Genomic DNA, 18,107 nt, shown 5'->3' on the forward strand with positions numbered 1-18,107 from the left:
ATGTGAACTGGGTGTGAGATGATTGTCAGTGACCATCCCGCATCCTCAGAGAAGAGGCATAGTAGGGAAGTAAGTGACAGGCACTGTGAAAATGAAAGCCCAGGGTTGCAGGTCTTAAATTTTTCAAATAAAATGGAAATCCTGATTTTTATGGGAGGTCTATTGATGCTTAAAAGCTGGCAACTAGGGGCTTCCCTGGTGGCGCAGTGGTTGAGAATCTGCCTGCCAATGCAGAGGACACGGGTTCCAGCCCTGGTCTGGGAAGATCCCACATGCCACGGAGCAGCTAGGCCCGTGAGCCACAACTACTGAGCCTGCACGTCTGGAGCCTGTGCTCCGCAACAAGAGAGGCCGCGATAGTGAGAGGCCCGCGCACCGCGATGAAGAGTGGCCCCCGCTTGCCACAACTAGAGAAAGCCCTCGCACAGAAACGAAGACCCAACACAGCCAAAAATAAATGAATAAATAAATAAATTAAAAAACAAAACAAAACAAAAGCTGGCAACTAATTTTTTTTTTTTTTTAATGATTTGCAAGCAAGATACAAACAGTAGATCGCCAGTGTGCAGCCTCTACTATAAAGTCATATGCTCTGTCAGCAGACATCCCAAGGTTATTCTGTCACCTTCTGCTTAATGCCAGGAGCCATTCAAGATAGGACAGCTACTGGGCAGACAGGCAGTGGAGCAGGAGTCAGGCCCAGAGCCCAACCACAGTGTTTTGATTATTGCTGGGAGGGGAAAGCAGGCTCAACTTGTTCCTTCCCCCTTGCTTCTCCTCGCTCTCTGAGAGACACAGTACATGATGGGCTCACTCCTGCTCGTTGGCTCTCTGTGTTCCTATTGCTAATGGATACACCAAGGTGGTAAAAGGTCAAGTGAATGGACTGATTCACCGGATGTCTTTGGGAAACTATCTTAAATGGGGAAACAGTAAACATATTAGTCAGCTGCTCTGTAAAGGAGATGACTGCCTAGCTTAGAAGAAACTGCTTTAAGTCTCCCTGTCTGGAGCCAAAATGATTGAAAGTTGGCTGCCAAGACCTCAGCTGGAAAAGGAACTTGACCACCCGACTGACCTTGTTATTTTTAAACGCATGTATTTCCAGCTTACCCTGGACCAAGTCCTATTCCTCACTGAAAAGTCGTGTAGGGTGTGAACCTGATGTTTTTCTCACAGTTCAGTCTGTTGGCCATCAGCCTTTTCCTCATTTCCTACTAGGGTCTAAGATGTTCTTCCACTTGATGGAGGAGGTAGCTAGCCTGCCCAGAAAGAGTAGTCACACCTTGTTTCACCATCATTTGAGGTAGGATAGTTCCCAAATCTGGATTTTTTTTTTTTTTTTAATATTAGTTCCCTGGCCGTACCTCTAGGCACTCTGACTCGATATGTCTCAGTTAAGCCTTGCGAATCTATTTTTTTAAATGAGAAAAAGAAAACTTTCTAGGTGATGCAGATACAGCTGACGCATGGGCCAGCCATTGGGTGCTATTAGAACAACTGCCTTAGGCTTACATCTAAACAGCCAAAGTCCAGCTCACTCAACCAACTTGAGAATTTTGTTTGAAACTTTTTTCCTTACTTATAGGCTGTGGAAATTTTTTAAATTAATTTTTATTGGTGTATAGTTGATTGGAAAAAAATTTTAATATAAATTATTGGTTTATTTATATCTAATAACTGAAAGACCAACTTTTTCTTTTTTTAAATGACAGTCTTATAGAAAGGTTGAGAATAATATTGCAAATCACATAACTGATAAGGGATTTGTATTTGTATATAAAGAACTCTTACAACTTGATAATAAAAAGGGGGTCTGAATAGACACTTCTTCATAGAAGACATACTAATGGCCAATAAGCACATGAAAAGATGCTAACATGAGTCATCAGGGAAATGCAACTCAAAACCACAATGAGAATCACTTCGTACCCACTAGGATGGCTATAATCAGACAATAACAAGGGTTATCAGGGATATGTGGAAACTAGAACCCTTATACACTGTTGGTCAGAATGTAAAATGGTGCAGTTGCTTTAGAAAACAGTCTGGCAGGGCTTCTCTGGTGGCGCAGTGGTTAAGAATCTGCCTGCCAGTGCAGGAGACACGGGTTCCAGCCTTGGTCCGGGAAGATCCCACATGCCGCGGAGCAACTAAGCCCATGCACCACAACTACTAAGCCCGTGCTCTAGAGCCCGCGAACCACAACTACTGAGCCCGCATGCCACAACTACTGAAGCCTGCGCGCCTAGAGCCTGTGCTCCGCAGCAAGAGAAGCCACCACAATGAGAAGTCCATGCACTGCAACGAAGAGTAGCCCCCACTCACCGCAACTAGAGAAAGCCCGCACACAGCAACAAGACCCAACGCAGCCAAAAATAAATAAAATAAATAAATATATTTTTTTAAAAAAAACAGTCTGGCAATTTCTCAAAAGGTTAAACATAGAGTTACCATTTAACCCAGCAATTCTACTTCTACATATATACCTAAAATAAATGAAAACGTGTGCACAAAAAAAGTGTACCTCAACATTCATTGTGGCATTATTCATAATAGCCAAAAAATGGAAACCACAAATGTCCAAACAACTGATGAATGAATAAACAAGATGTGATATAGCCGTACACATACATACATGTAATATTGCTCGGCAATAAAAAGGAATAAAGTACTAATATATGCTTCAACATGGATGAACCTTGAAAACAGCTCATCCAGAGCACAAAGTAGATGAGTGGTTGCCAGGGGCCTGGGGGAGGGACGAATGGAGAGTGACTGCTAATGGTTACAGGGTTTTGGGGGGAGTGATAACAATGTTCTGATATTAGATAGTGGCAATGATTGCAAAACTCTGAATATACTAAAAACCACTGTATTGGGCACTGAAAGTATAAATTTTTTGGTAAAATTCATAAATCTCAATAAAGCTGTTATTTATGTTTTAAAAAACCTACAACAGCTCAGATATCCTTCAAAAGTAATTAGTTGCACAAACTGCAGATACCATGGAATATTGTTACTCAGTAATAAATAAAACATAGACACACTGCATGAGTCTCTGGAAAATTATGCTGAGTAAAAATAGCCAATTCTAAAAAGTTGCAGACTGTATGATTCCATTTATATAACATTCTTTGAAATGACAAACTTTTAGAAATGGAGAACAGATTAGTGATTGCGAGGAGTTACAGAAGGGGGGCCTCGCTGGAGGGAGGTGAGTGTGGTTATAAAAGGGTAACAGGAGGGATCCTTGTGGTGATGGAAATGTTCAGAATCTTGAATGTGGTGTAAACCCTACACATGATTAAGTTGTATAGAACTAAATACACACCAAAAAATGACTATAAATATAACTGAGGAAATCTGAACATGATCAGTGGATTGTGTCAATGTCAGTATCCTGGTTGTGATACAGTACGATAGTTTTGCAAAATGTCACCATTGAGGGAAACTGGGTAAACAGTACACAGGACCTCATCAGCAAGGACCTTTGATGCATGGAGAGGACATAACATAGATGAAGACATTGGAATGCCAAAGATTATGTGACAGCTTGCAAGTGGCACACAGCCACAAACAGAAGCCAGGTCTCTGGACACCCATTCCTTCATTCAACAGGTATTTATTTATGTGAGTGACAGCAATGCCTCAGATCCCCAATTGTAGAATCTAGGCCCTGGGGTTATAGTCATGAACAACCCTCAGGCCAGCCACAGCTCAAGGAGGTACAAATGACCCTTCGCTGTCCCTAGTGAAAAAGTCCAGGGTCATTGGCTGTGGGTGTGAACGTAAGAAGGGAGACAAAGTAGGATAATGAGGCCAAATAGCTCTGGCCCACAGCATCCGTACTGGCAAAGACACCAAACCGCCTAACGCTCTTGCTAAGAGGCAGGAGGTGTGGCTTGGCCAAGAGGCCAGGACTAAAGTAACAGAATAAACACGGGCGGGCTGGGGGCCGAGGCTGGTTTGGGGCAATGCGGTTGGGTTGATGATTGGCGATCTGGTGTCCAAGACTAATGCCTGCCGAAAACTACAGCTCCCAGTGTCCCCGCGGTCCGCCCCAGCCCCGGCGGTCATGTGACCGCTGATCACGTGTCTCCGCAGCCGGCCCGGGCTCCAAGCACCGCAGGTAAGTGAAAGGAGGTACAGGTTGGTGGAGGTGGAAACGTTAGGTCCCTGGGCCCCCAGGGCCGCCACCGTGGCAGAGCCCTGCCCACTCCCTGCAGGGCTCTGCAACCCGGTGTCCTCCGCCCCACACCCGTCTTCTGTCGGCCGGCCCGCCCTTGCCGCGCCTTAGCCCGGCCTGTCCCCACCTAGTCTCTACCTAATCAGTCCTAGGCCCGGATGGAGCACCGGAGCCCATCCCCAGTTTACCCTACAACAACCCACTCTCCTCGCTTCAAGCCTGAGGATTGCCCCCACCCCCCGCCCTGGGTGCGCCCTGGCCCACCTTCCAACGCAGCCCACACCTCGTATTTCTGGGATCCAGCCCCAGGCTGGCCTGGTAACCTGCTCCGGTTGGGATCTGAGGGGCCTAGTGCAGTGGTTACAGCTCTGGGCTGAGCGTGTGGGCATCAGGGTTCTAGTTCTGGCTCTGCTGACGAGCTGCTGTGACAGTCTAGCCTCTTTCCCTCCGTGGGCCTGTTTCCCTGAGCTGCTGCTCCACTCCGTGAGTTAGTCAGAGCGCCTCGGTTCCCTTCACTCTGCTGACCCGCACAGAAACAGCTCAGACTCTTTCTCTGCTGACAAATTTTAGGTAGAGTTTGAGAAAGAAGAAACTGGGGGCAGAGAGGGAAGTGAGGAGAATCAGATCCCAGATCTTTGGGGAGAAGGAGCTGTAAGGAGCAGCTGTCCCTCCACCAAAGCCAGAGGGGTGGAAAGAGCAGGTAAGCTCGGGACCACGGAGCAGAGTAGTTTGAGGGGAGGGGAGGCTGAGAGATTTCAGACCAATGCAGAGACCTCTGGGATGTGAGCAGGATGGAGGACAGGGTCTCACAGCTCAAGTAGCGCTAACTTTGCAGGGCTCTCTCTGGAGCTACGCTGGAAACTTGGGAAACCTAAACTGCCTCCACTGCTCACTGCTTTGATTTTTTGCTGAGTTGCTGGCTGGGTGGCAGGTTGCACAAGAGGAAGAAGCCCTGTGGCATCTGACTGATCTTTCTGGACTTGGAGCCAGCAGGGAGACATTTCCCCTGGAGCTGTGTCCCTTGGTTGCATGCTTGGTGACAGATGTCTGAGAGCACCCAAACTCCCCCTTTTCTCTCTAACGAGTTTAAGGCTCCCAACTTTGTTCAGCTATCACAGGAGGAGCAATGGCAAGCATCTGACTACCCAAGAGGCCTTGCTAGCCATTCTAAACCCCCCAGTGTGCTGGGGGCATTGGAAGGGATGCCCCTGTGATGGGCAGTGGTTAGGTCAGGCATGTGGGGAGAAAAGTAAGAATTGGCCTAAATTTTGAAGGGCTTTGAAAGCTCCACGGAATTTAGACTCTGGAGGGAGGTATGCTGGGCTGTAAGAAACTGAAATACCCACAGTTCTGGGTGAGGATTGTTCTTGCGACCCTGTGGTGTAGAAACAAATTAGGAAGCCAGACAGATCTGGATCTAAATCCTGCTTTGCAACTTGCTACTGTATGACCCTGGATGAGTGATCTGATCTCGCTGAACCTTATGACCACTGTCATAAGGAATGAATGAGATATGTCCATGATACTCCTGCCCGATGCATGGCCTCTAGTGCTGACATATCAGTACCCCTCTCTTCTGTGTTTATGTCTTATTTACCTGATAGGTCTGTAGGCCTGAAGCAGGCAGGAATTACATCTGACACACTTCTGTCTCTGCCATCACACTGTGGCACCCAGTGCAGTGTTCTGCACAGAGGCACACCCGGGTTTGGATCTCAGTCATCTGATCTTGGGAAAGTTGTTTCACCTTTCTTTGTGTCTCTTGGGATAACAGTAGTACCTGCCTTTCCCATCTAGGTTGAGGAGAGCCAGAGCCCACAGGCCTCCTAGGATAACAGCCCCAAACAGGCTGGTGGCACCCTCCAGCTGAACGTGTTCCCTCAGCTCCCCAGGGCATGTGGTCGTGAACCCACAGACCCTGCAGGAACAGGACTCCCAGGGCCATGGCCCAGGTCAGCATCAACAGTGACCTTGGCGAGTGGGGCTTAAGCACAGACTCCGGGGAGCGTGCCCGTCTGCTGCAGAGTCCCTCTGTGGACATAGCCCCCAAGAGTGAGGGGGAGGCCCCTCCTGGGGGTCTGGGCAGAGGCACCACTTCCACACTTGGAGCCATCTTCATCGTTGTCAACGCCTGCCTGGGCGCAGGGCTGCTCAACTTCCCAGCAGCCTTCAGCACTGCCGGGGGAGTGGCAGCTGGCATCACGCTGCAGATGGTGAGTGAGCGGGCCTGGTGGGCAAAGGTGCAGTTTGAGTGGTGGGTCTGGGCTCTTCACCTCAAAAGGGAGGCTCTGGATCAGGAGTGGTCAGTTGGAGACACATGCTACCACTCTCCCCTCCGTCACACATGGCAGACATTACTAATCTATTCCAGCATTCTTTCCTTTGAGCCCAGATGAGGCTTCAAAAGCCTTCCCAGCTATCAGGGAAGTTTGGACATCAACTGCATATTTAATAATTTCGTGGTTATGTTTAAAAAGCAGGCCTATACCTTAGAGCTGTGCTGAAATATTTACTGATGAAATGATATGATAGCTCGTATTTTCTTCAAAATAATCCAGAGTGGGAGAGGGAATAGATGAAACAAGATTGGCTGTGAATTGATGATTTTTGAATTTGAGTGATTGAGTGATGGATACACAGGGGTCCATTATACCATTCTGTCTACTTTTGCGTATGTTTGAAATTTTCCTCAAAACTTTTTGTGTTTAAAGAAAATCTCAACTCCAGTAATCTATTAAAATTGCCCTGCAAGGTAAGGCTAATTTGCCAGATGGGCATTGGGCATTGGGCCAGTAAGTGCTGAGCAAGACCAGGCTGCTCTTTGCTGCCAGGCCTTTCCCACACCCTCTTGCTCCACCCCTGCCTGCAGGCCATGCTGGTTTTCATCATCAGTGGCCTCGTCATCCTGGCCTACTGCTCCCAGGCCAGCAATGAGAGGACCTACCAGGAGGTGGTGTGGGCTGTGTGTGGCAAGCTGACAGGCGTGCTGTGTGAGGTGGCCATTGCCACCTACACCTTCGGGACCTGCATCGCCTTCCTCATCATCATCGGGGACCAGCAGGACAAGAGTGAGGTCCCCCCTCAGTACCTACCTCATCCCCCCGCCCAGCCCTGGGGGTCATGCGGTGGGTGGGAAAGAGCGTGGAACACCTGCCCAAGGCCTGGCCTGGGCCCGGCATTCATCTGGGAATCCTCCCTCCTGGCTGCTGGGCCCATTAGACAGATGGAGGTCCCAGCAGAGGTGGAGGACCACACCCTGCAGTAGCCTGGCATCACGTTCCGTCCTTCCTCCCTGTGCAGTTATAGCTGTGATGGCAAAGGAGCCTGAGGGGGCCGGCGGCAGCCCCTGGTACACAGACCGCAAGTTCACCATCAGCCTCACTGCCTTCCTCTTCATCCTGCCCCTTTCCATCCCCAGGGAGATCGGCTTCCAGAAATATGCCAGGTTCGGAGGCCCCACCCCAGCCTGCGCTGGACAGAAGCTCTGATCACAGGCAGCTGGAGACCCAAGGGCTGCAGGGGAACCCCTCTCCTCCATGCCACCTCATCTCCTGGGGCAGCAAGAGTGGGCAAGGCAGGGTAGACCGGGGCTTGCAGGGGTTCCGGCATAAGACCTTCCTTTTGTGTCAGCAGCAAGGGAGACAGTGGCTCTTTGCATCAGTGAGAGATTCAATTCCAAATGTCCTTGTCAAAGAAGGGATGGGTGATAATCATGTGTGAAGGCAGTCTCCTAGCCTGGGCCTTGTCTTTCCCATGGAGGATGGGATTCTTGATCATTTGAGATTGTCAGCCTGGCAGCATTTTCCATGCAGCTTGGTATGAAGGGAAGGGACTAGCTTCCTGGCTCAGAGTCTGAAAAGCTGTGGGATTCTAAGCTGTTTCCTGTGATCCTTTATCGAAGGGGTCACACTCAGTGTCCCCAAGGTTTCCTTTAATGTTGACTTCCCAGTATGTGCCTTCAACCCTCCAGCATCTCCTACTTCTCAAAGGCCCTGCTTGCACCTCTCGCCAAGTCTGGGCTGCTCTGATTGATGTGCTTCAATCAGATGTGCTTTGAAGCCCAGCACCCTGCTGTGGTCTCTGAGCCATGGAGCTGAACCACCTCATTTCCTAATGGCCACAAGTGTCAGTCTGGTCCCCTCTTGGCTTCCTAAATGTGGCTTGTTTCTCTGAAACTTATTTGTCATGCATTTCTTGAGTCTTTGTTTGGGATAGTCTCCCAGTTGGTTCATTAGACACTTGTGGTCACTAAAGTTAAGGGTGGATGTCCCTGGGGATGGAATGAGAGAAAAGGCAGCTGGGGCTGGGGAGGAGGAAGCTTAATCTATCCTTCCTGGCAGCTTCCTGAGCGTCGTGGGCACCTGGTATGTCACTGCCATCATTATCATCAAATACATCTGGCCTGATAAAGAGATGACCCCAGCAGACATCCTGAACAGGTGGGTGAGGGCCCCTGGGAGACACATGGGGTAGAAGCTGCCACTCAGGAGATGCTGGGTCAGGCATCAGAAAGCCACACAGGTGCTCTTCCCAAGGCTCATTAGCTCATCGGGGCTTGACTCATTGGTCATTTTAGGAAGGAGGCAAGAGGTCCTGATCTCTATTTACTGGAGAGAAGAGTGACAGCCGGAGATGAGGGAGACTTTGCCACTAATGTCCAACAGATGAGCCAATGTGAGACTAGGCCTCAGGTTATGGAAACTGCCAAGGTGGAATTGCACATTTGTTTCAACATGTGCTTATCTGTAATATCTGTATCTTCCATGTGAGGATGAATCAATTTTCTTAATTAAAAGAAAAAAGTTTCCTTTTTCGTGAAAGGAACAAATCAGAGAAGCAAAAGCCCAAGTGCAAGAGCCAAAACTTCTGGATTTTGGTCCCAAGAGGGCCTTCCAGAGCCCCAGTTTACTGACCTGTAAATGTGTCCTCTCCCAGTTCCCAGACTTCTGTGGGTTGAATGTGTGCATGCTGGCTGGTGGAGGCCGTGGGGGGGCTGAATGAAGAGTAAGAGCATGGCGGCGCTTGGTGACTCTGAGGGCTTCCCAGGCAGCAGCATCTTGTGTGTTTGTCCGCAGGCCAGCTTCCTGGATAGCCGTGTTCAATGCCATGCCCACCATCTGCTTCGGATTTCAGGTGCTAGTGGCAAGGTCCCTTTTGTCCCCTTAGCTCACTCCCCATCCTGGGATGGAATCCACGTTACAGGCAGGATGGGGGAGTCCTGGAAGGAAGGACGGAGTGGGGGCCCCAGGACTTGCCCCTTATCCTTGGGGGTGAGGTCAGTTGCCCGCCATGACCCTGCCCTTCACCCTGACAGTGCCACGTGAGCAGTGTACCCGTCTTCAACAGCATGCGGCAGCCTGAGGTGAAGACCTGGGGTGGGGTGGTGACAGCCGCCATGGTCATAGCCCTCGCTGTCTACATGGGCACAGGTGAGTGCTCCCCTCCGAGGGCGGGGCTTAGAAGGCTCCCACTTTCCCTCTTTGTCCCCAAGTCCTCTGGCCCAGGATTTCCTGGGGACAACCCTGCACTCCCAACACGTCGAACACTTCTGTAGGCACTGGCTTGAACTTGGGCCAGCTTGGGCCTCCTCCTGCCCAAATGAGAAAGATGTATGCATGCATTCATTCATCAGCTCTCAGTGGGTGCCTAGTAAGTCCCAGGAACTTTCTCAGCACTGGGGATGCCATGCAGATAGATAGACCCGGTCCTGCCCTCATGGAATTGACGATCTAGTCGGAGAGAGAGTCTTCCAGGAGTAAGTCAGGAATCAGTAAGGAAATCCAGACAGTGATGAGTGCCATGGTAACAGGGAAACAGGGAAGCTGTGAGTGGGACTGAGTGGGGTTGGCTTTGGTGGGTAGGTCACAGATGGCTCCTCTCTGAGGAGGTGGCAATTGGGGAAGCCCGAATCATGAGAAGGAGCTAGAATCTGAAGAGCTCGGGGAAAAGCATTCCAGACAGAGGAACCAGAAAACGCCAAGTCCCTGAGGCCGGGACAGAAGAAGGGCTGCATAGCTGGAGTGGAGCGAGCTGAGGGCGGGTGGCGGGCAGCACGGCCAGACAGGGAACACAGCCAGATCCTTGAGGACTGCTGGGAGGCAGAGAGGAAGCGTTTCAGCAGGGGTGTGGCTCGGGGACACACGGCTCTGGGTGTCGTGTAGAAAATGGTTTGGGTGAGGGAGCAGGACTGGGAGACTACAAACAATGGCCCTGTGGTTCCTTCCACAGAGGGTTCTCAGGACCAGCACTGTTCTAGTTTCTGAAGACACAGACAGGAACAAGGGTGGCAAATAGGCAGAGTCCCGTTCTCCTGGGGCTCGTGTTCTGGTTGAGGGAGACAGACAATAAACAAGTAAAAAAAAAAAAAAAAAGTTCCAAGAGAGAGGAGTGCTCTGAAGAACACAACAGGGTGGTGTGAGGGAGTGCCTGGGGGCAGGGATTATTGTGGATGGGCTGGGCGGGGAAGCATTCTCTGAGGAGGGGACAATGGAGCTGAGACCTGAATGATGAGGAGATGGGCAGACAGAACGTTAACGCAGAAGCTCTGGGTGAGTTCAAGATCAGAAAGGTGATGGTGCGGGGGTGGGAGACATGAGAAGGCAGGGAGGGAGGCTTCTGATCCCAGCCTCGACACCCCTCTGAGCCTCAGTCTTAGCCTCCAGAGCTGCTCCGTCATCTCCCCATCTGCTATTGGACCGAGCAGTGAACGGTCCATCGCCCTAACCCTCTGAGGGTCGCCCGGACCCAGCCCTCTTGTCCTTGCCCTCAGGCATCTGTGGCTTCCTGACCTTTGGAGCTGCTGTGGACCCCGACGTGCTCCTGTCCTACCCGTCGGAGGACATGGCTGTGGCCGTCGCCCGCGCCTTCATCATCCTGAGCGTGCTGACCTCCTACCCCATCCTGCACTTCTGTGGGCGGTGAGTCCCCTCCCCACCCCGCCGGGGTGCTCCCTTTCACCAGGGCCCCTGAAAGCCCTTTGAACATGGGCCTTGTGTAGAATCCATTTTATAGAAAGAGAACCGGAAGCCCAGAGGAAAGAGTCAGTGCCTAGCATGGCCCTGCAAGTACCCCCAGCTGGGTCTTTGGGGGCCCCCTTTGTCCCAGAGTCACCAGAACATTCTGTGAGTCCCCTGAGAACCTCTAGTCCAGATCCTTTCCTGAACACCCTGCTTTCTGGGTGCCCCAGACCCTCCTTCTCAGGAGACTAGAAGTATATGTTCTCATGGGTCGTGCTAGTCCTGGGCCAGGTGAGGCACTAAGCCGTTCACATTCACCATCCCGTCCGGTCCCCACGGCAACCCTGAGAAGAGGGCTGCTAGGCCCATTTCAAAGAAGAGGAAACTGAGGCTCAGGGGTTAGAGTCTTACCTGCAATACACCCAGTCAGGGGTCTGGCCCCATGGCTGTAGGTGGGGAGCTGTTAGCAGGGTCGCCTCTGAGCCGCTCTCCGTGTGGGCAGGGCGGTGGTCGAAGGCCTGTGGCTGCGCTACCAGGGGATGCCGGTGGAGGAGGACGTGGGGCGGGAGCGGCGGCGGCGAGTACTGCAGACGCTGGTCTGGTTCCTGCTCACCCTGCTGCTGGCACTCTTCATCCCTGACATCGGCAAGGTCATCTCGGTCATTGGAGGCCTGGCCGCCTGCTTCATCTTCGTCTTCCCAGGTGTGGACCCCTGGCATCCCCGCAGCACTCTCTCCCAGGGCCTCCTGGCCTGAGCTCGTCACCTCCCGGGGAGGATCATCACCAGTGTTTATTGCTCACCCACTTCAGGCTCTGGCATGTTTAAGCGTTATGTCCTGCAAAGAAGGTGTAGTTGTCATCTCCATTGTACTGGTGAGGAGGTGTGAGGATCAGAGAGAGTAACAAGCTTGCCTAGAGGTTAACAAACTCAACTAAAGAATAGTAGAACCTTTTCAAACCCAAGTCTGTCTAGGTCCACAGCCTATACCCTTAACTCTTCATTCAAGTACCTGTTACTCCCCGACTATCAGGGATCTGGCTGGGTCAGCCCATGACAGGGTAATTAGGGTCTGGTGGTAGCTCCCTGACACGGGTCGGGTCGGGAGACCTGAGTTTCAGACACAGTCTGCCACCAGATCCCTGGGGAACTGTCCTATCTGCCCAGTCATGAGTTCTGCCTGTACCCAGCTTACTGCTCTCCAGGAGGCCACCTGGAAATCCCTTGCCAGTTTGCTTGGAGCAGGCGGGCCACATCTGCTCAGAAGTGCACTGGGAAGGGCCCTGCAATGCAGACACCTCTGAGTCACCTCCCAGTGCTGCCCCTTTAGCTCTGGGGCTTGCATGCAGCCCAAGGGGTGCCTGGCAGGTGCTGGCCCCTCCTCGGAGACCAGATGCCAGGCCTCCAGCTGGGTGCAGAGTGGAGACAGAGGCAGAATGTGTGGAGGAGTAAACACAGGCCTTTCTCCACCCACCGCCACTGCCTCCTGGCAAAGGGGGAGGCTGGACCGCCGGGGGGGGGGGCCCACCCAAGCTCTCGGGGCCACCTCTTCTCTTCTAGGGCTGTGCCTCATTCAAGCCAAACTCTCTGAGATGGAGGAAGTCAAGCCAGCCAGGTAAAGCAGGGCCCGGCCCCTGGTCCTCTCAGGGAGGTACTGGATGGGGGGTGGCCTTTAAATGGACAGGAGTCAGGAGACTTGTGTACTTTGAAAAACTTTTTAAAATACTTCTTTTAAAATGGGTAACATATTAGTTGTAACAGTTCAAACACTACTGAGGATTATTTTTTTTTGAATTTTTGAATTTTATTTATTTTTTTATACAGCAGGTTCTTATTAGTCATCAACTACTGAGGATTTTAGAGAAAAAAGTGGAAGTCCCTCTTTCCCCACAGCCTGCTCCCCACCTCTCCCTTCTCCTGAGAGAGCTCCATGAGATCAGCACAGCCTGTGTGCCCTTGTAGACTGTTTCTGTGTGTGCATATGTGTCTGTGTACACAAAGCTATGCATGTGTATATACAAACACATGGGGTTTTGTGTCTGGTTAGGTTTTTTCAAAAATGGTTTCATGCCAGACACATTTTTCTGCCACTTGCTTTTTTCACTTAACCATGTATTTTGGAGATCATTCTATGTCCACACAAGAAGATCTACTGCTTCCTTTTTCCATGGCCGTAGAATATTTTGCTGTTTGAATGTGCCCTGAATGTGAACACAGTTCTGCATGTACACCTTGGCACAGCTGTTCGAGGATCTCAGTAGCATCGATTCTTAGAAGGAAATTGCTCCACCGTAAGGCACGCTCATTTTTACTCTGGCACATGGGTTCAAATTACCCTCCAAAAAGGCAGTACCACTCAGAGTCCCAGAAGCAGTGAATGAAAGTGCCCTGTTCCCCACACCCCTGCCAGCACTGTATATAGCGGCCTTTTCAATATTTGTTAGTCTAATGGATACAAAACACTACATTTTAAAAAAATTAACCATTTTTACCATTTTAAAGTGTTCAGTTCAGTGATATTAAGTGCATTCATATTTTTGTGTAACCATCACCACCATCTACCTCCAGAGCTTTTTCATCTTCCTAAACTGAAATTCTGTACCCATTAAACAATAATTCCCCATTCCCTCTCCCCTCGCCCATGCCCCTACCATTCTACTTTCTGTCTGTGTGAATTTGACTCCTCTAGGTACCTCATGTAACTGGAATTATACAGTATTTATCTTTTTGTACCTGGCTTCTTTCACTTAGCATAATGTCCTCAAGGTCCATCTACATTGTAGCAGGTGTCAGAACGTCCTTCCTTTTTAAGGCTGAAAAATATTCCATTGTGTGTATAGGCCACATTTTGCAAAACATTACATTGTTTTAATACGTGCATGTCCCTGAATGGTAGAGAGGTTATGACCAGGTTGCATGCTTTTAAAAAAAATTATTGTGCAAGTAATACTCATTGGTTATAGAAAACTTTAAAAATACAGACAAGTCTAAGGAAGAAAATAATAATCACCTTTAATATCCAGATATAACCAGGGAATTTCCTGGCGGTCCAGAGGTTAGGACTCTGTCCTTTCATTGCTGAGGGCATGGGTTCAATCCCTGGTCAGGGAATTAAGATCCCACAAGCCAGGCGGGCAAAAAAAGGAAAAAAAAAAAAAAAAAAAGAAAGAAAGAAAAAATTCCAGTTATAACCCTGTAGCTATTTTTTTTTTAATTTTATTTATTTATTTATTTTTGGCTGTGTTGGGTCTTCGTTTCTGTGCGAGGGCTTTCTCTAGTTGTGGCAAGTGGGGGTCACTCTTCATCGCGGTGCGCGGGCCTCTCACTATCGCGGCCTCTCTTGTTGCGGAGCACAGGCTCCAGACGCGCAGGCTCAGCAGTTGTGGCTCACGGGCCCAGTTGCTCTGCGGCATGTGGGATCTTCCCAGACCGGGGCTCGAACCCGTGTCCCCTGCATTGGCAGGCAGATTCTCAACCACTGCGCCACCAGGGAAGCCCCCTGTAGCTATTTTTGACACATATCTTTGCAGATGTCTGCTTTTTTATTTATTTATTTATTTATTTATTTAATGAAATGGATCACTCCACGTGACCTGCTTTTTCCTGACCATCTTTCCATCAGGAGATATGCATTCTTTTTTTTTAAAAATATTTATTTATTTATTTGGCTGTGCCATGTCTTAGTTGCAGCACGTGGGATTTTCCGTTATGGCATGCGGGATCTTTTAATTGCAGCATGCAGGATCTTTAGTTGTGGCACGCGGGGGTCTTTAGTTGCAGCATGCGAACTCTTAGTTGCGGCATGTGGGATCTAGTTCCCTGATCAGGGATGGAATCCAGGCCCCCTGCATTGGGAGCTCGGAGTCTTAGCCACTGGACCACCAGGGACGTCCCAGGAGACATGCATTCTAATTCTGGTCCTGCCCTTGGTGTGCTGTGACCAGTCAATTAATCCCATTAGGTCTTGGCCTCTTTACCCATGGTCTAGGGATCATACACCCAGCCTCATAAACCGTTGTATGAAAGTCGTTGAGAAGTAGGAAGTGCTCTACCCACATGAGAAGTGGTATAAGTAATCACAGTAATTAACTGATATATATATATATATATATATATATATATACATATATATATATATATATATATATATATATATGGAAGTCGGCAAAGTCACAAGTGGGTCGACTGACCAGGCCCTCTCTCACCCTCTGCTCTACAGCTGGTGGGCGATGGTCAGTTACGGAGTCCTCTTGATCACCCTGGGAGCCTTCATCTTCGGCCAGACCACAGCCAACGCCATTTTTGTGGATCTCTTGGCATAACCACTGCCTCCCAGGGAATTCTTGGCCTTTGCTATTGGGCCCTGGAACCCATCTCATAGAGCTTCAGGACCACCCTGAGTCCGGCATCATTCCCCTCTACTGGTGGGATGACATCTGGACATCCTTTTCCAGGGACAGTTCTGGGGTGAAATCAGGCCCCACACCCCTGGACAGCTCAAACCCAGCTCCCTTCCTGCCCCCGCATCCTGGCAGTGCCATGGATGGTAGGAGAGGAGGTCTCGTGTCACAGAAGAACCTTCCCCCCTCTTCCACCTCTCAACTTCTCCATGCCTGGAAGCCATGGGTGAAGAGAGTCGGTAGGTCTTGGAAGGAACAACTCAGCCTGACTTCCCTCTGGAGAAAGAGTGTGGACCAAAGGCTGCCATCCTCCACAGAGAAGCCTGCCCTGGGTAGGGGCTGTGCTCATTACCCCGGGACTCAGTGCCTGCTCCAGTCTGTCGGCAGCCCAGCCAGCAGTGGCTTCCTCCGGCAAGTTCCAAAGGTAGCACTGAAGTCATACAGGTGCGCCGAGGCAGGCAGACTGATGCCTTGTCCACTGCCTCCTGGGCCTGCGGTGAGCCCGAGAGCCCTCTTGCCCGTGGCTGGTTGACATTTCCCAAGCCTTTTGGGGCCTCACCCTGTCTTTTTACCCAGACCTGATGGTCCAGGCGCCCCTCCGCTCCTCCATCCCCAGACATCACCAAGTCTAATGTTTACAAACGGTGCCAGCCCAGCTCTGAGCCAGGGGCCAGGGGCCAGGGGCCGTCCCGTGCCACGGTGCTGTGAGTAGGCCTCCCTTAACTTTCCCCAAGGCGGGGAGTGTGCTTTTCTCTCTCAGATTCCTGATGGGTCCCTCTTTTCAGAGGCACAAGGGTGGGTGAGGGAGCATGCTGGGGACCCCACACAGGCTGGGCTGGTGAGGATCAAGGTGAACCTGTCTGGCATCTTCACTTTGAATGGCTGCTTCTCTTCTCCCTGCCCTGCACGTCTCCCCCTTCCCTGCCAACCCAGCCTGGTACCCTGGAGACAAGAAAGGCAGCTGAGTGGCCACTGACAGGGCAACATCTGAGTGTAGTCACGCCAGCCTAAAAGTTTCCCTTCCGGTCTGGATCTTGTCTGCTCCTGACCCCATCACCTCTTCACCACCACCCCATTTTTCTATGTAGCTCAGTCTCTCCTGTTCACATAAGTATGGGGGTGGGGGCGGACCAAACCCTCTCTCGTCCACTTCCTCAGCTCCACACGTCTACCAGGCCTGGCCTCGGAGGCCTGTCGGTCACACTGAGGTCACGCCTACGTTGTGCCCCAGGGGGGGTGAGGAAGGATATTTTCCCCTTTCATATTTTGAACACCTTGGCCACTCACTTAGGCCAACCCTAGGCACCGTATCAGGCCTCCTCTGCCTGGAACACCCAGCATTTTCCCTGGCCCCTCGTGCCTAAAACCTCTGAATGCAGTGGTGGGGTGAGAGGGGTCCCTGCCCTCAGGGCCGTGAGACAGAAGAAGCAGAGCCTGGTTGGGGCCAAATAGGCTTCTGCTCAGACCCCCGGACTGGGTGACCTGCCTTTCCTCACATTCCCTGGGGTCCAGACCCACGTGGCCATTTTCTCAGTCTGCTGCACAGCACCAGGCCCTGCCAGTGCCCACCCCGGATACAGTTAGGAGGACGGCCCATCATCAGCAGGGCTGCACTGCCTCCTAATGTTGGATTTCAGTGAGGGGTGGGGGGATGTAAGGGGAAAATGAGCTGGAATCTGGCCTAACCTCAGGAGCACCTTCCCCTGCCCTCTCTGCCAGGGCATTTTACTGTTTCTTTTCTACTTGTGCACATTCAGACCAGGGAGGATGGTTAATAAAAAGGGACTTGTGATGCTGAGCTGCGTGGCCTGTGTCTGGTGCCAGGGACAGTCCAGGCCACTGACAGGAGGAAGACGGGCTGGAGTGGGAGTAGGGGTTGGGGTGCGATAAGGCCGTTTGGCCTCACCGTCTGTGACCCCTTACTCGAGAATGGGCCCATCACGCTCCCTTTCCCAAGCCGGAAACCTGCAAGTGGTTCTTAACACTTCTCTCTCCTTCCACATCCCATCAGACTTTCCCCACTGACTCGGGACTCCGCCTTGGTCTGTCCTGCTGCCTCTACCTTGGCTCAGGCCCTTCCTGTGTCTTCCCTGCACCACTGCAGCCTCAGATTAGCTTCTGTGTTGTATGTCCCTCCCTGACCTCAAGTTTTGGGGTGAGCTTCAAACCCCTGAGCATCCCCCCCGCTTTGTCCTTTCAGAGGCAGGTGTTGAGAGCAGGCCCTATTGTCCTGGTTATAGAGCCTGTCACTGTGCTCAGTGCTGGGGAGAAGATATTCAGCAAAACACACCAGCTCTGCTGTCAGTCTACTGGGGAAGGCTGATGCTTAGCAAGTCATCACAAATATAAACATGCAAGTTGTGATAAATGCCAAGAAGGGAAAATATAGAATGTTATATTTGGGGGTCTGGGGAGTCAAGGAAGGTTTCCTGGAGGAATTGACATATGAGCTGGCCCCTGAGTGATGAGTAGAATGAACTAAGTGAAGAGAGGTGGGGAGACCTTTCCAGGCTGTGGGAAATGCATGTGCAAATGCCCTGTGATGGGAGGAACATGGTCATTTG

The 18,107-nt window shown here is 50.9% G+C and overlaps 1 protein-coding gene and 1 long non-coding RNA gene across 3 annotated transcripts in view; one reads left to right on the forward strand and one right to left on the reverse strand.

The window, feature by feature from the left end:
* Positions 1-6,132: 6,132 nt before the first annotated feature.
* Positions 6,133-17,341, forward strand: SLC38A7 (solute carrier family 38 member 7). Of its 2 annotated transcripts, none has more exons than XM_007198035.2 (10): positions 6,133-6,402; positions 7,059-7,257; positions 7,490-7,634; positions 8,530-8,628; positions 9,265-9,322; positions 9,504-9,618; positions 10,959-11,106; positions 11,648-11,847; positions 12,704-12,758; positions 15,363-17,341. In XM_007198035.2, exons 1-10 carry the CDS (start codon positions 6,133-6,135, stop codon positions 15,463-15,465), a joined length of 1,392 nt encoding a protein of 463 aa, XP_007198097.1. In that variant the 3' UTR covers positions 15,466-17,341. The 2 variants fall into 2 exon arrangements, with proteins under 2 accessions (XP_007198097.1, XP_007198098.1); XM_007198036.2 differs by lacking the exon at positions 15,363-17,341 and adding an exon at positions 12,968-14,139.
* LOC103011636 (uncharacterized) overlaps positions 6,294-18,107 on the reverse strand; it is a 44,771-nt gene continuing 32,957 nt past the window's right edge. The window contains exons 5-7 of the long non-coding RNA XR_009006129.1: positions 11,557-11,981; positions 9,103-9,407; positions 6,294-6,416 (exon numbers count right to left, since the gene is read on the reverse strand). This is a non-coding gene — a long non-coding RNA (uncharacterized LOC103011636). The remainder of the gene's footprint in view (positions 6,417-9,102; positions 9,408-11,556; positions 11,982-18,107) is intronic.

This window comes from Balaenoptera acutorostrata, chromosome 19 (assembly GCF_949987535.1).
Source record: "Balaenoptera acutorostrata chromosome 19, mBalAcu1.1, whole genome shotgun sequence".
Classification (NCBI taxonomy): Eukaryota; Metazoa; Chordata; class Mammalia; order Artiodactyla; family Balaenopteridae; genus Balaenoptera; species Balaenoptera acutorostrata.

Excerpts from the sequence above, each read along its gene's own strand:
- SLC38A7 (XM_007198035.2), top strand. The coding sequence starts at position 6,133 with ATGGCCCAGGTCAGCATCAACAGTGACCTTGGCGAGTGGGGCTTAAGC. Across the intron at positions 7,635-8,529 it reads GGCTTCCAGAAATATGCCAG|CTTCCTGAGCGTCGTGGGCA; the intron begins GTTCGGAGGCCC and ends CCTTCCTGGCAG. Across the intron at positions 9,323-9,503 it reads CCATCTGCTTCGGATTTCAG|TGCCACGTGAGCAGTGTACC; the intron begins GTGCTAGTGGCA and ends TCACCCTGACAG.